Below are 16,533 nucleotides of genomic sequence, written 5' to 3'. Positions count from 1 at the left end.
GCGAGCTGGGCCCTCCCACAATCACCAACCAAGAAAATGTACCACAGGCTTGCCCACAGCCAGTCTAGTGGGAACAGTTTTTCAGCTGAGGTTTCCTTTTCTACAATGACTACAGCTGGCATCAAGCTGACATAAAACTAGCCAGCACAGTACACCTATCTGACACTGGATACCTGGGGTTTGGGACCCCCCCAGCTCCTTAATACACTTAGTTCTCTATCCAGCTTTAAAAGGCTAGAAACTCATAGTCCACTCCTGTAGGGTGGAACCCAAAACTTGGACACACAATGTGATTTATTAGTGATTTATAAAATGAGAATTTAAATGTTTTTTTCCCCTCCTGGAGTTGGGGAACAGATTTCTATCATTCACATATGGAGAATATAGATTTTCTACAGTCCATTTTTTAATCTTTGTAGTTCCCCTTTGTGAAATTGTAAATTAAAATTTTTATACAGTTCTCAATGTAATATAAAGGAATGGAGTATGTAACAATGAAACAGAAAGACTGCTGTGGGTCCCAGAAGAGCCAGCACTGCACAGGAAGACCTTGTCTCCAAACACAGAACCAAATCCAAACCACATCAGAGAAACAAAAGAAACCAAACAAAAAGGCAACAAGAGAGACACCTGTGTGGTCACCACGCTCCTGCTCACTATTTCAAGACTAGTTCTAAAGCAATCTTGCTAGAGGCAGAATCCAGAGAGGAAGGCAGGTCATCCTACCATCACCTGCATAGGCTACGCAATAGGTCCTTTTGGAGAATTTCAATTGGCAGCAGACCTAGAAGCTCTCAGACTGGATTTTGTCTGTCTTTTGTTTTGTTTTCCTAGGTGGGTGTGTTCGCTGGGATGAATGAGATCTAAAGCAGTTTCTCTTTGGGAGCCAGGAGCCGCAAAGTCACTGCTGGGTATTAGCACTAAGGCTTTTCCACAAGGGAGTTTCCCTTCACCCATTCTGTTTACCTGTGGTACTGAGGGGCAGACTGGCTGGGCTGCCAATGGAAGGGTCGCAGCTGAGGTGATCAAAGCTGGTTGGTTGGGTTGGTCGCTGCTTTTGTGAGTTCAAAGACCAGAAGTAAAATGGCCAGACACAGCAATAGATTTGAAGAAACAAACCCCACACTGATCACCTCTATTCAAGATCAAAGGGTTCTTCTTAATTGCTTTTATTTTCCCTGTGTCTCTACTGATTTCCCTTGGAAGCTCGGGTTCCAAGGACAGTGGGGAAATGACATTATCATGTGTCTCCACTACTTGCCTTTTCTCACGAAACACAAACTTGCATCTTCAAATAACAGAGCTTCTGTACACATGCCGCCGGTGACATCACCTGGTCCCCTCTCGCCTGTGTCACTATGATACAGCTTAGTAGGGACTGAGCCATTTAGATGTCTGGTTGCTCACCGGCTGGATTTATTTGGTTGTTAGGTTGTTTCAGAGTCAGGTATAGTTCATCAGTCGCCTCACAGGATAAGAGCTACTCAGGGCCCCTAGCTTTGTTCCTGTCGGTTTAAATACACTCCTTCACTTGTAGGCACCTATTACCAACAAATCTAGTTTGTCCTTCAACTCTTTTCCAAACTCACAGGAAGATCTCAGAGTATAAAGTGAGAGTGGGGATCTGGGAGGTGAGCAGGTGGGGAGGGCAGGGGCTGTCAGGACCCGTGAGCGGCAGTGACAAGGGCGAGCTGGGTCCAGGTGCTAAGAAAGGCCTTTAAGCACACGGGAAACTCGGTGCGCTAGCACGCTGATCTTGCTCCTCAGCCTCCAGATTGTGAGATGTGTTTATTGTTGAAGTTATTCAACTTATACTTTGTTATGACACCCTGAGCCAGCAACACAGGCTGAAAACACAACCTCACAGAGGATGAGTCGCTGGGCACCCAGCATGCTCACTAGCATTGTGTGCAAAAGGAACGCCACACACTTCTTACATAGGTCCTTGGGCAAAACATCAATTTAAGATCTCAGAAAATACCAGAAGAGACTACAGGTTACTCAGATGCACAAAAGTAACTGAGTCAGCCTGCCACACTGAGTTAGACAGACAGGCTGAGCGCCCTCACTTAGGTTCTGGAAGTGTAATTCTTGAGTAGCAGCTATCTGGAAGCAGCTGTTGTATTAACAGACATGAAAAGTTGACAGAGTCCAGTAGCAGAATGGACTCTAACTCCTGTCAAAGCAAGAATGGCCCTCTTTCCTGCTTCCTAAAGTAAACCAATCCCCATCACTGAACCCTCCCGTTCACAGCTTAGGACTCAAGGAAGTCACGAATGCATCAAGTTGCCAAGGCTTGACTGGGAATGCACTGACTAAATAACCGTGAGTCTACAGGATGGATGCACTTCAGGGTTCTGCTCCACACATCTATGGTGATCCTCAAATATTCCTACAAGGATTATTCTTGTAAGAAATTTTCAGAAATCTATGAAAAGAAAAGCTAGAACTGAATTCTCAAACACAATTTGTTTTCAGAAATCAAATCAATCAAGGAAAAGATTGAATTTCCACTCATACAATGAGTAAGATTACTGTTTTTTTTTGGGGGGGGCTCTTATTTGGAGAAACTAAAATAAAGTGCCATTTCTAAAACATTTGTAGCTTTGGCTATAATCAACTGTAATAATAAGATACCAGCTCAAAAAAATTCTTTTCATTTAAGCCTCTTTTGTAATACTGCTTTTTAATAACCCTCATAATAGCCGAATTAAAGGACCCCAGCAGAAATCATTCATCCCACATAAAACAAACATTGCCTTTTCTTCTTAGCCTGGCTTTACAAGCTGCATCATTTCCAGATGGCGCTGGAGGGGACGATGGCTTCAAGAATGAGCCGCTTAAGTGGACAGCTGCTTTCTATTTGCCATGTAAATCAAGGGTAAATCAAAGAAAATTCCAAATGGTAGGACCCCTCCCCTCACTAGGAACAACGAACCGAGGCAGAAAGGGTGGGGAAGAGCCGTCAGAACGCATGCAAACACAAAATCCAAACAGGGTTTCCTAACCAAGTAAGGAGACTGGAGATGCCACCAGGAAAGGGGCTGACACGCCAGTTCCAGGTATGAAACTGTAAGAAAACTGTTTCCACTAGAACGGAAAGAAAGGAAAAAAGAAATTGATTAGGTTTTTCCTTAAAAAAAAAAAAATGTATCACACATTAGTGCTGAGTTTAATATTCATGGGCTATTTTTTTCTGTGCTCTTTAAACTTCACTTAGAACATTCATTAGTCATTGCCATAGTCCATGCAAATATGTCCTGCTTCTTTTTAGATGCCACAGGAAGGATGTTTTAAAACCCTTGAAAAGAGTGGTCTACCCTATTCCTGCAGAAGCACTGGCAAAGGCCCCTCTCCCTGCCGGCGCCCTTCTTCTCAGCACAAGCCTGCTTGCCTGTGGGACTGGCTCTTACACACGAGATGGGAGTGTGCCAACTACAGGTTCCCAAATAATAAGAGAACCAGGATTGTCCTCAGAAAAACCGGCACTCACGAGTCCCAGCTGCAACAGGACAAGCATATGGAGGACTGGTCTTATGTTTAAGTCAGGTCGTTCTTAGTTAGGGAATAACTTTTTATCTGACATTTAAGAACAACTGTATGCATACAGGTGGCATGGGAATATAGAAGTTTTAAAAAGGAAATATTTCATTATAATGTTAAAACCACCAGCCTCACTTCTGAGTGTACACCCAGAGGAAATGAGATCCGTCCCTCCGAGTTATCAGCACTGTCATATTCACTGTGGCGTGAGTCCCGAGAGCTGAGGCAGGAAGCCGTCTAACTGCCTCCTGACAGATGACTGGCTCACCAGTAAGTGCTGTGTGTCCCACAACGTAATGTCGCTCAGTATAAAAAGGAGTGTCTGTCATTTGAAACAGCACGGGCATGAGCTATGTGAGAAAGACAAATGCTGTGTGACCCCCTCTGTATGGAACTCCAAGCTCAACTCACAGAAGCAGAGAGGAAGTAGAGCTAGCAGATGTTCTGAAGAAACCACGAGCTTTATGTTGTACAACAAATAGGGCTTGTGGATTTAATGTGCAGATGCGGCTGTACTCAGGAATATTCTTAAGTGTACCTGAGATTTGCTAAGTGACGATATCTCAAGTTTTCACTACACACACACACACACACACACACACACACACACACACAGAGCAACCACATGAGGTAATGAATACGCTAATTTGCTTATTATGGCAAACATTTTGCAGTGTATATTAAACTATTCCTTGTTTATGAATGTAGAAGGAATGAGAAAAACTGGTAATCACCAGCAAATCTGTGACCTGTGCTATAGGCAGTGTCTGGCAGAAAAGGATTTGGCACAGTTTAAGCTGCTCCTCTAGGACAGAGTAATTACAAAGGGAAAAACAAGTTTACAATGCGAGCCCTTGGCAGACACTGCCCTAGCAAAGTGGTCTAGGTAAACAGCAGCAGCAGTGTGCACCGGCACTGCACCCTCCCACACGCTGCTGGAGAACATTCTGCCCAAGAAGGGCCAGCATTAGCACAACCGCAAGAAAACACCACATGCAGACCGAGGACAGTCTCCACTGTCATAGCTCACTGGCAGTTTAGCAGCATCAAGCACAGAAGGACAAGAAATACTGTGGAGACATGGAGGCATGACGAACAACTCAGTTGGACCCAGGAAAAGAATGAAGCTTAATGTTACTATGTGTTCTAGTCATTTCTTAGCTCTGAGAAATTTGGCTTGTTCACCACGGAGAAACGGAAATATAAGGAGAAACTCTTAAAAAAACAAAATCACCCCCCGACCCCCTTTGAGCCATGCCTCTTGGAGCTGGAAGAGGAGGAAGGAAAGCAGGAAGAGCCAGTCACCTGTGCTGAACATGCCAAGACCTCACCTATGAAGAAAATGCAACCCTTTGTCCTCCGTCTGACTTTCCTGTGCTAACCATTCTAATCTGAAAAGTGCACTGTCAAACGTGTGTGTAAGCTAATCTAAAGTTAAAAAGGACTCGCATAATGAAGACCACTTCTCACACAAGACTATAAAGATGGAACTCTCTCTAAAAAGCTGCAGAAGAATGCTATGCATTAGTTATGCTCTGATGAGTGATTTTTTCCCCCTTTTCCTTTTATGATGGGGGCAGGAGGTGGTGCACACACAGAGGTCAGAGGACAATCAGTGGGCCTCAGTTGTCCCACCATGCAGTTCTGGGATGGTGCCCTCCCCTGCTGAGCCGCCTCCCTGGAGCCTGACCAGTGCTTTGGTGATGTGTGTTTGCTGGTTTCCTATTGCTCTACAACAGTGCTGAGGAGCACATACACCTCTGTGTACCTGGGCAGCTCACTAACACTTTCTCCCCTCAAGCTGGTGCTCACTCAACACATTTTACTTCCTTCTAAGTATTTGATTCTTTCGTCCCACTCCTCCAAAGGCTACTCCTAACCGTGATTTCACCCACTCAACAAGAGGGAAGCCATGCCTGGTACTGGAAACCTAGCCAGCTACCCAGGGCTAGTGACGTCCTGGAGGAGAACCTATCACTGCCGTCACTGAATACACTCTACATACTTGTCCTGGAAGCCCTGCTTTGCAACAGAGGAGACCATTACAGAACACCTCGGCACCGCAATGCAAAGCTCTGGAGCCCTGTCGCAATGGACACATCACAGCACAGCTCCCAAACCCAAGGCTCAGGGATTGCTGTGCAGGGGAGGGAGGAAACATTTTTAAGAAGTACAGGATCTTTGCTGTGAGACTGTGTCTCCTAAAACAATCAGAGAATCTACACCCATGATGTCTCACCAGCATGGCTGCCTAAATATGGCTGGAACAAGGAAGACACCAGTAGGCATGCTCATGTGGAAGAGGGGCGCATGAGGCCTCAAGCCTACATGGAGAACCACGGCAACGAAGGAATGCCGAGAGCAGAGAAATGGTCTTCCCCAGGGAAAAGCGCACCAACTTGTTATCCGGCACCAAATGGTCAGCCCTGAAAACATACCTACAAGAACATTACACAACCTGAGCAGGCTGCATTTATGTATTTAGGGACACACACATACACACACACACACACACACACACACACACACACACACACGTAACAACAAAGAAAAAAAAAGGGGGTCATGAATTTGAAAGAGAGTAAGGGGGTAGGGTATGTGGTGGGGACCAAAGAGAAGAAAAGGGTGGGAAGTGATTATAATTTCAGAAACACTGTAAGGTCTGGCTCAGCACAGATATCACCAATGCTTCTGCTGGACTCAGACTTGTGTATCCACCTCAGTTGCATCTCAGGGCATTTTCAGAATCCCTGCAACACCAACAGGTCTACCAGTAGTCCCATCCCATTCTGTCTCCCATCCCTAGACCCACGCACTCACTGTCTGCTTTTCCAGGCCCTGCCCGATCTGGACATTTGAATGAATGGGGCCATGCAGTTTGAGATCCTGTTTCTGGCTTCTTTCACTTAACATAGTATTTTCTAGGTTCTTCTGTTTTGAGGAACACCTCTCTTCCTTTCTTTTCCTTGATGAGTGATATTACACTTTATTTAGTCCTTGACAGGTTGATAAGACATTCAGGATTCATTCATTTTGATGGTTATGGAAGATTCTATGAAGATTCACATGTTGAGGTTGATATATGTGTTCATTTTTTTGTATCTTATTATGAATGTAATTGCTGCCCCCTATGTAATTGAATCATTTCCCAAATGACTGAACCCTCTCTCACATTTCTACAAGCAGTCTGTGAGAGCCCCCTCTCTTCTCATTCCTAACACTTACTATCTATCTGCCTCGAGGAGTCCCTGCAGATGTGAAGAGGTAGCCCACTATGATTCTGATCCACATTTCCCTAATAACTGGAGATGTTTAACACTTTATGACCTCTACTACTCCTACCCTTTTGGAGAAATGTCTATACCCTTTCCCACCTAAAACTGCAACAAAAGCTAACCTCATCACAGACTACTAAGGAGCCCAGAGATCTAAGCAATACTACCTTCTGGGGTGCCGCAGTCTTCCACTGGCTTACACTATCTCACTAGCAGATGAGGGAGAAGGGTGGAGGACTGTGTAGGCAGATGGCACTTTCTCCTGCGCATCCTGCATTGTAGCCAATCTTACAGCTCATTTCTGGAGCTTTGCTGTCTAATGAGGGTGGGGGTGCGGTAGGGAAATGGGCACTGGTGAGTCCTGCCAGTCTGAATCACCTACAGCAGTCACAGCAGGTGAATGGCTGGCAGCCTGCCAACAGGACTCATCCTTTGCTCTTGATGGCCACTCTGGCTTGGTTTATCTCTGGGGCTGCGGGGCACCGTGAGCGCCTGGTCGGCATCACAAGGTCAAGGAGAACAGACGTACAGAAGAGCCCCGTCTAGGTGTAAGTAACACTCAGATGTCCCCTCACGGACGGCAAGTCTCTCCTAGTCTTGCTGCTCACCTGTGGCTGGTGAATGGTGGCTCCCCTGGGGTTGGATCTGCACCCTTCGCCACACCTAGCCTCCTCCTGCCAGAGGTGCTTCCTGTCACTGTCAGTAGAGAGGCAGCTTTATTCTCTAACATCTAGAGGGCCAGAATCTCCCCCATACAAGGGAGGCCTTCAAGTACTCTTTTGTATCTTACAAAGCACAGCACTCAGCTACAAAATGTTGCGTTTGTCCTGTCTTGAAGTGCACTGCGTGTATCTTTACTGGTGAACTCTATGCTTTGCCCTGTCTTAGGTATGGTGTTCAGGTCTTTACCGATAACTATTTTTTCCTGTTCTGTGAGCTTGTGGGCTATCACTTCACTCTTTAGTTTTGAGACAGTCTCTCTATGGTCGCAGCTCTCCTGGAACTCACTATATAGAGCAGGCTAACCTCAAACTTAGAGATCTGCCTGCCTCGGTCCCCCTAGTGCTTCTTTCTGTTTTGATTTACTGCCTCAATGTCTTATTTGAGTCCTATAAAGGTGAAGTTTACATTTTATTTTTCTGGTAGCAGGGTCTGTAATAGCCCAGGTTGGCTCTCAATTCATTATACATGTGAAAATGACCTTGAGCCTTGGATCCTCCTGCCTCCTCCACCTTCCAAGTGCTGGGCCCAGGTCAAGCGTCAGCCCTCTTCAGAGGGGGCTCCTACAACTGCTCCCCTACTTTCACAAGGAAGGCTGTCTCTTTGGACATCTGTTAGGTTTGGTGATAGATTTATAAAACCCACCATCTATTGAATTTAATTTTATTCGTGCATTTGAGGTTCTTCATGAGCAGGAGCATGTACGGTTCACTTCAACCAAACTGAGGTAATCCCAAGAGAGAAGATTTGGCGATGTTCTAGTCCAGGCTGCTTTCTTTACAGCGAATACAAATATGGTCAGTAACCCCAAGCATGCTTCAAAAGTGAACATTCAAAAAGGAACTGCTTTAAAAAGACATCTACACTCCCATGTTTCTGGACATACCATTATGATCAAGATAACTGTTCCATGTGTGTGGGTAGCACATTCTCTGCCTAGCCAAGGATAAAGAATACAAGAAATGTAAACGGCAGAATCCCGAGTTGTATTTTCTTGATAGCAATCAAGTCAGAATGCCTTCTATATTTCAGAAAACACCGATGTTTAAGAGCACATAAAAGTTATATAAACAAATGCAAAAGACATTAGTGCTATCCAATGGAGGGGCGGGACAATGCACTCAATGGGGAACGAAGCATCTGGGGTTCTAGGTGCAATGGTGCTGACAGGCAAACAGGACTTCAGGAAAACAAGTTTCAGGAGCATAGCTTGGATTTTCAGTAAACTGAAATCCAAGACTGTTGGGAATAAAATCAGGAGAAGCTCAACCACATTCTATTTGTTTTGAAGTAAAAAGAAAAAAGAAGCCTTTCCGGCAGTGATGACCTCCCTACGAGAACATGCCTCTCGAAAAGGATCTCCTTCATCCCTCTCCAGAAGAGGAGAAGAGGAAACAGAAAAAGAGCCTGGTGCAGAGCCCCAATTCCTACTTTATGGATGTGAAATGCCTAGGATGCTATAAAATCCCCACGGCCTTTAGTCATGCACAAACGGTAGTCTTGTGTGTTGGCTGCTCCACTGTCCTCTGTCAGCCTCCAGGTGGAACAGCAATGCTGACAGCAGGATGCTCCCTCGGGAGGAAGCAGCACCGAGAGCCCCCGATTGAAGATGAGTGGGAACCTTCCCAATGAACACATTTTGGATAAAAAAAAAAAGAAAGAAAGAAAAGAAAAAGAAAAAAGAAAATGCTACAACTTCTTAAACTGCAAAAGAATCAAAATTGCTATTTTGTCAATGTCTTATATTAACTATATCACAAGTCTTATTCTTTTTTTTTCTTTTGTTTTTTGAGACAAGAGTTTCTCTATGTAACAAGCCCTGGCTGTCTTGGACTTGCTTTGTAGACTGAGGTTGGCCTTGAACTTACAGAGATCCACCTGACTCTGCCTCCCGAGTGCTGGAATTAAAGGCATGCACCACCACACCTGGCCGAAAAGTCTTATTCTTTCCTTTCTTTCCTTTTTTTTTTAAAAGATTTATTTATTATATATAAGTATACTGTAGCTGTCTTCAGACACACCAGAAGAGGGCATCAGATCTCATTATAGATCATATAATAATTAATGAAGAAATTTAATAAGGAAGCATAGAAGTTATCCCTGCCAACCACATATTAAAGACAAATCTTTAGACAATGACCAAGTAATTCTCATTTCATACCACACAGATACAATAGAATATAAGATTTCCAACCCAGGGCATGCCCCGTGGATCCCAGTGTACATGCGTAAGGTCAGGCATGCAGCTCATTGGTAAAATGCTCACCTAGCAGGACGCCCTGGGCTCTCCCCTCAGAGCCTCAGATGAGGTGTGGGATTGTGCCTATCATCCCAGCGCTCGGGCTCGGGCAGTAAAGCAGGAGGACACAGGGAGGTTGATGGTAACTAGACTAGAAATCCTGTCTCCCCAACCTCCAAATCCATTTTGTCAGCCTCTCTCTCTGGTTTTTCAAGACAGGTTCTCTGTGTGACCTTTGGCTATCCTGAAACTCACTTTGTGGACTAGGCTGGCTGGGAATTCATAGAGATCCCCCTGCCTCTGCCTTCCAAGTGCTGGGACTAAAGGTGTGTGACACTATAACCCAGCAATTTCTGATCTTTAAAGTGCAATCAGTTGTCTGGGCAGAAGACTAACTACAGCATAAAGACAATGTATATTTAATTGATGTGTGTGTGTGTGTGTGTGTGTGTGTGTGAGAGAGAGAGAAAGAGAGAGAGGGTGTGTGTGTGTGTATAATAGATACATATTTCAATGGTTCTCAAAGATTTTGGTCTCCAGAGACATCTTTACACATTTGACAATGAGATGCTCTGAAAAGACTGTTTTCATGTAGATTACACACACTGGTATTTACCATAGTATAACTTAAAACCAAGAGAAGTTAAAGACATAAGAATATAGAGGTACTCATTCTTTACGCTGTCACCCATCAAGTAGCCTCTGGACAGAATTCACGTTCTGTAACAAGAGACAAAGTAAAACAAGACTCTAAAGAGCAGGAGTCATACCAGCAGGGCTGCCCGGCTCGGCACTGGGCTGAACCACTGGCTACTGCGTCTGCTCCGCTGACTGCCCTGCCTGGATCCTTCTCCCGAGGACCTCCGCTGGGCTCTCTACCTGTGTTTCCTTACAACCGGAGTGAGATGACACAGTTGGCCAGACAGAAGACTCAAAGCTCTCTGAAAGAACGGCAGCAGCATAGTTTCTATGGTTCTGGCCAGAATGCAGGTTAGAGTTTTCTCACTTCCAATAGTTGCCAAGGAAATGCTTCCATGACACTGACACGATCAATAATTTTAAAAACATGGTTATAACTAAAAGCAACTACAACTTAACTGCTATCACTTTCTTTATCCGAGCTCTGCTATACATGACTAAGTTGTCTGAATGGTACCGTAGTGTTTTTAAAAGCTGTTCCAAGCTCCTCTATCATTCCACTTGCTGAGTTAAATTGTGAAAGCCCCACAGAGACACACATGCGTACACACGCGCGTGCGCACACACTCTCAGGCCAGCCATGCCAGCCACAGAGCATTAGCTGCCCTTCCACCACCTCCATTGCCCCCAGGGTGCACTCTACGGAGGACTAGAGCAGAGGTTTTGTATTATTTGCCCTTCAGCAGCCAGGACAGCTTCCTTGTTATCTAAATGTGATGGAAGGGGCTCCCATGAGGCCTTTGGACAAACACGGTTGGACTTAAGCACTAACACTAATATTTTTGTAACTTGCCATGCTCTTTTTACGTTGTTACTCAACTGACTTGTGAATTATACAGTGTAATGAGTATAAACATTTTCCTAATAAACTGAGAAACCTCTACGCAGACCCTGAGTGTTCTGTGTGTTAGGGCAAGAAGGAAAACACAGGCTTATTTTTAAGCACTTATAAGCACTGCTAATATGGCCTCCAATCTGGTGCAGAAAGCACACAGCTGGGACTGCAGAGCTGCGGAGACCCTCTCCTCCTCCCTCCCAGCGCTGCCAGCAGGTCATCTGGGGCGAGGCCAGGACAGAAGCTGGCTCTTGCCAAGGATATCTAACAGGTTAAAATTCTGAGGAGTTACAAAAAGAGGAGCACACCCATTTCCTTGCTAACAGTTTTATTCTATTCACTGTTACCGTGTGTGTGATGCACGTGTGGGAATGAGCACACCACAGTGTGTGCACGAAGGTCAGGGGACAATTTTGTGGAACTGCTTCTCTCCTTCAGGGGAACTGAACTCAGGTCCTCAGGTTTGCGCAGCAGACTCTCTACCTGCTGAGCCATACTGCAGGCCTGCTACTGTTCTTTCAAATCACCTACTGGATCCCTGGCACAGGTAGTGATTTGGCTCCAGTCATTCCTGTCCTGTTAGCTCTGGGCAAAGGTAGCAAGACTGGCAGAGAAGGAGGTGTGGGTCGTAGCCTCATGTGCTCAGTGTTACGTATGAGGGCTGCAGGCACAGGTCACAGGGAGAGTTCCCTGGTGCTCCTAGGGAGTGGGGGCTCAGGACTTGCTACAAAGTTTACAGATGAAGAGACCCACTACGTCAGTAAGAACTGTGAGGTTCAATAGAGAATTCAAATGTGCATCACAAAATGGGTTCTACCATTACAATCATACTTATGACTGGCAAGGACCATTAAATATGAGCACTTCCTCTAAGAAACATCAATGTTATACTTTGTGATTAATGGGAAAAAACTATTAGGAGGACTTTAAAACTACATAAATTCAACACATTTTTGTGGAACAAATAAATACGTAGTACTAATACATGATTCAGTAATACCGTCTAAGGATACGGCTTGTACAGATGAACCAAATTCAAGCCCCTGACAACGCCTCTCTGGGCACCTCTTCTGTTCTTGTGCAATTGGTTCGAGAGGATTTATTTTTGTCTGTTTGATTCAACTACTAGGATTCCTGATATCAGCAATCACCGCTTGAGGTCGATTTTCTTCAGCTCCTTCACTGAAGATGTCTAAGGGCGCTTAGGCATGGACAGACTTGGAGAAGTGCAGTTACTCGTGGATCTAACGCCATGAGGACTTGGTGACTAGAACAGGGTAGCTACTCACATAATCTGGGAGAGGGACATCACTGGAGCCCAGGGAACCTCTCAAGGACTGCGTGGCTTGCTCCAGAACCTTGTTGTGCTTTTTAGACAGCAAAGAAAACAAACTGAAAAACATAAGGAAAAACCAATTAGGAACCCAGCCCTCCTCAAGTCCTAATATGACTGACATAGTCCTGTAGCACAGTGATTCTGAAATCTCTGTGACACAATGGCAGCAGCAAGACAGGTATAGGAGGCCGCTGCGAAAGCAACTGGCTAGGAAGTGACCAAGCACTGCCAAAAGCACAGCAATAATTCTTTTCATGCCTATGTTAATGGTAATCAGTAACACTAATTTATATAGCAAAATAGAGTAAGAGTGATATTTAAATAATAAGGGTCTCACTGAAAAAGTCTCACAGCTAAAGTTAGATCTTAAACACAAGAAATTTCTCAAAAGATATCTACAGCGAAAAAACAGTACAGAGATAAGAAAATCCAGGACAGGAAGAGGACTTGTGGATGACAGCCTCGGTGTGCGCCACTCTAGGATGCTCGGATGGGTGGACCTTCTCTGCCTACTCTTCAAGTTAGTATGTCGGCTCAGTCTAGTTCTCTAGTGTTACAGGACCACAGGTACACAAGAAGACATTTCTCAAGAAATGGGATTTATTTACTTATTTTTAAAGATTTATTTATTTATTTATTATATGTAAGTACACTGTAGCTGATTTCAGACTCTCCAGAAGAGGGGGTCAGATCTTGTTAAGGATGGTTGTGAGCTACCATGTAGTTGCTGGAATTTGAACTCAGGACCTTCGGAAGAGCAGTCAGTGCTCTTAACCGCTGAGCCATCTCTCCAGCCCCCTTTATTTTTTAATTAATTAATTAATTAATTTGGAGGAAGGGTGATTTTTAGGGACACACACACACACACACACACACACACACACACACACGAGATTTCTACTTCTGGTCAGGACAGGTTAATTGGTAACAGGTGAACTCCCCTGTAGTAATCAAGTAGAGCAAAGAAGAGACATATAAAACTATTGTTTTAAGCAAATCTGGAATATAAGATCATGAGTTCCAGGACAGCCAGGGCTACGCAGAGAAACCCCGGTTCAAAAAACCAAAAGAGATTATGATTCCTAAAGTGAGATGACAAACATGAGCATCCAGCAATGGTGAGTTTCTCTCTAAGGAAATGGCCTAACCTAGACTAAAGTTCAGAAAAGTAGGACCAGAGTAGTGCAGCACACTGATGCGCTGGGAAGACAGAGATGAGAATCTGGGAAAGCCGTCGCCTGAACTTGCAGAGCTCTACATGAGAGAGGAAGAAATGGCAAGAAGTGTCTAGAAATCTGAGTGTCTGGAAAAGTGCTGAGCTGTACCCATGAGAGCAAGAGCCCGCACCATGTACAGTGAACTGCTGAGGAGCTACACAATGACTAGATTTATAGAAAAGAAACTACAGATGATCCAGCCAGCCGGCAGATAAAATCCCCTGCCCCAGGTGGTAGGAGAGATCTTGAATGGTCACTTTAGGAATACTTCAGAATATGGGTTACTATGATGTAAGAGGCATCTTAACAAAGATAAAAGTGAATGATTTTCAAAGAATAAAGGTGATTTACATTAAGCGTGAGTGGGTTAAATTCTCCAATTGAATGACAGTGTTTTATTTTCTTCTCTTCTTTTTTTCTTTTTCTTTTCTTTTTAAGACTGGATGGATGTCAAGACCCAACTACGAGCTATTTAAAAGAAACACTTACAAATGTAAAAGCAGGCAGGAGTTAACTATAAGAAAGCTGGGTGGCTATGTCAGCTGCAGACAGAGAAGGCTGCATGATACGAGTATTACTGTTAGAGATGAAGAGAAAGATTCTATAGTAATGAAAGCTGATTCATTAAGAAGACAAGGTTCCAAGTGCATATGTCTAGTACTAGGGTCACAAGAATGTATTTTATGTGCACATATATGCTCAATAGTAAATGTGTACAGTCATATACCCTAACAGTAAATCTACTGTATCCAATGAATAAAAATTCTACGGATTGGAGGAAGCTTAAAAATAAAGGCAATTCTGATTCTATGTACTTTCCATTTTAACTTGAGGTAGGATCTGGAGTACTTTTTAAATGCTAAAACTATGATTTTATTATTCCTTAGTGATGACCTTGTAAATAGAACGCTGACTTGAATATCAATTGTGGAAAGGCCCTAATTATTTCAGATGGATCAAGCAGGATAACTCAAGAAGCTAAGACCAAGAAACATTCATTCTAGATGAGAGGACTTTTTTGTCTATTTCTTTGTTGGTTTTTGTTTTTTGCAACACTGGGGATTGACCTAAGGGTCCACATAGACTGGACACGTGCTCCAGTACTAAGCCAGTCTTAAACCACTCTTCACTTTCAGATTTCCCTCCCCTATCCTCCTCTCTGTGGTCTGAGTACTTGGCATTAAACCCAGAGACTTATCCATGCTAGGTAATCATTCTACCACAGGACTGCACTCCCAGCCTTAAATTTTAACTAACATTCTTGGCTCTTTAATGTGGTTCCTGACCTTGCAAGGCAACCACATCACTGACTGACCCATCTTCCCAGCCTGGGCTTGTTGAGACTAAGAGAAGTTTGGTGGTCAATTCTAGCACAGGACATGCATGGCACAACTCAGAGGCATAAATTGGACACCCCCAAAGGGAACAACGATGCAGAGGCCTTGGAGGAGCTTGGTGCAAGAGGAGGTGCCAAGAGGAAGAAAGCATGGCCTCTTGTTGAAGTTGCGGCTCAGGAATGTAGGGCTGCTCTCTCAGCTCACAAACCAGGGGATGTCCAAATTTGCACCCCTTTCTCTTCTGAAAATCACTTGAAATGGTTTTCTTTGGAAAAGATAGACCAGTTTGTTTGTTTACTTTCCAAGAGAACACTAGCAATCTGTTTCCCTTGTTAGGAGACCCAACAAGGGAATGAGCTGCAATCCCAACATAAGGTGCTTCGGTTGAGCACAAGCGAAGATCTGCTGACTAAGGGTATCAAGTCCTGAAGCACACTTCCCCAAGAAGCTGTGCTTACGGTTTCCAGCTTTAAGAAACTTCGTGCAAGAACAGATAACATGAGGTCTCTTCCAGTTCTATCATGAATGAGACACAGAATTCACACTCCCTCGAAGTTGTTATTCTCATACGACTTAACAGGCTCCCCACGAAGTGGAGTTACTGCTTGCAAAATCTTGTGTGTGCTTTTTTTAACATTCTAATTTTGGCTTTCATTTAGCATTTTTAAGGCAAAATGACCTAAATTTATAGGAGAATGACTTGCAAATTGCAGAGTGAGAAAAGTAACTTCTGCTTAAGTTCTGCTTTCCAAGTGCTCAGCCCTGCCTGGTGCGAGTTAAAGCAGCAGAGATGCAGGATGGCTACACGCACAGGAAAAGTTGACCACAAATGGAAGCGAGGCAGATCCTCAGGATGACTGGTATTCAGTCAGAGGGGCATAACAACAAAGCACCCTTTTAAAGCTAGAGATTAGCTTTTCTTTAAGTACAACATTATACTGGTTATTATAACCTGGACATTCAGTGAGAAATGCAAATGACTAAAACACAGGTCTCTCTTCTCTCTCATCACACATGGGAATGCACATACACTTGTGCATGTATGAACAATCTTCTGGTAACACTGGAAGCGTACAGAGGGGATTACTATATGGTCTTTGGGTAGAGGGGCTGGAACACTATACACTTAAAAAAAGGTCTTATAAGAAAGAATATGCTAGCTGGGCAGTAGTGGCGCACGCCTTTAATCCCAGCACTTGGGAGGCAGAGGCAGGCAGATTTCTGAGTTTGAGGCCAGCCTGGTCTATAGAGTGAATTCCAGGACAGCCAGAGCTACACAGAGAAACCCTGTCTCGAAAAAAACAAACAAACAAACAAACAAAACAAAAAAAA

General features: G+C 44.2%; 2 protein-coding genes across 4 annotated transcripts in view; one reads left to right on the top strand and one right to left on the bottom strand.

Annotated features, from left to right (window-relative positions):
* Dym (dymeclin) overlaps positions 1-16,533 on the bottom strand; it is a 265,175-nt gene that overhangs the window by 80,707 nt on the left and 167,935 nt on the right. For all 3 annotated transcript variants that reach the window (XM_031366051.1, XM_031366049.1, XM_031366050.1), the window contains one exon: positions 12,601-12,703. In XM_031366051.1, the coding sequence (XP_031221911.1) occupies positions 12,601-12,703 (103 nt within the window). The remainder of the gene's footprint in view (positions 1-12,600; positions 12,704-16,533) is intronic.
* On the top strand, positions 8,869-9,170 carry LOC116087775 (40S ribosomal protein S27-like). The gene has a single exon (XM_031366351.1). It carries the CDS (start codon positions 8,880-8,882, stop codon positions 9,168-9,170), a length of 291 nt encoding a protein of 96 aa, XP_031222211.1. The 5' UTR covers positions 8,869-8,879.

This window comes from Mastomys coucha, unplaced genomic scaffold (genome assembly GCF_008632895.1).
Source record: "Mastomys coucha isolate ucsf_1 unplaced genomic scaffold, UCSF_Mcou_1 pScaffold13, whole genome shotgun sequence".
NCBI classification, from domain to species: Eukaryota; Metazoa; Chordata; class Mammalia; order Rodentia; family Muridae; genus Mastomys; species Mastomys coucha.
The sequence above is the reverse complement of the archived record's forward strand: the minus strand, read 5'-3'. Positions and strand labels throughout refer to the sequence as shown.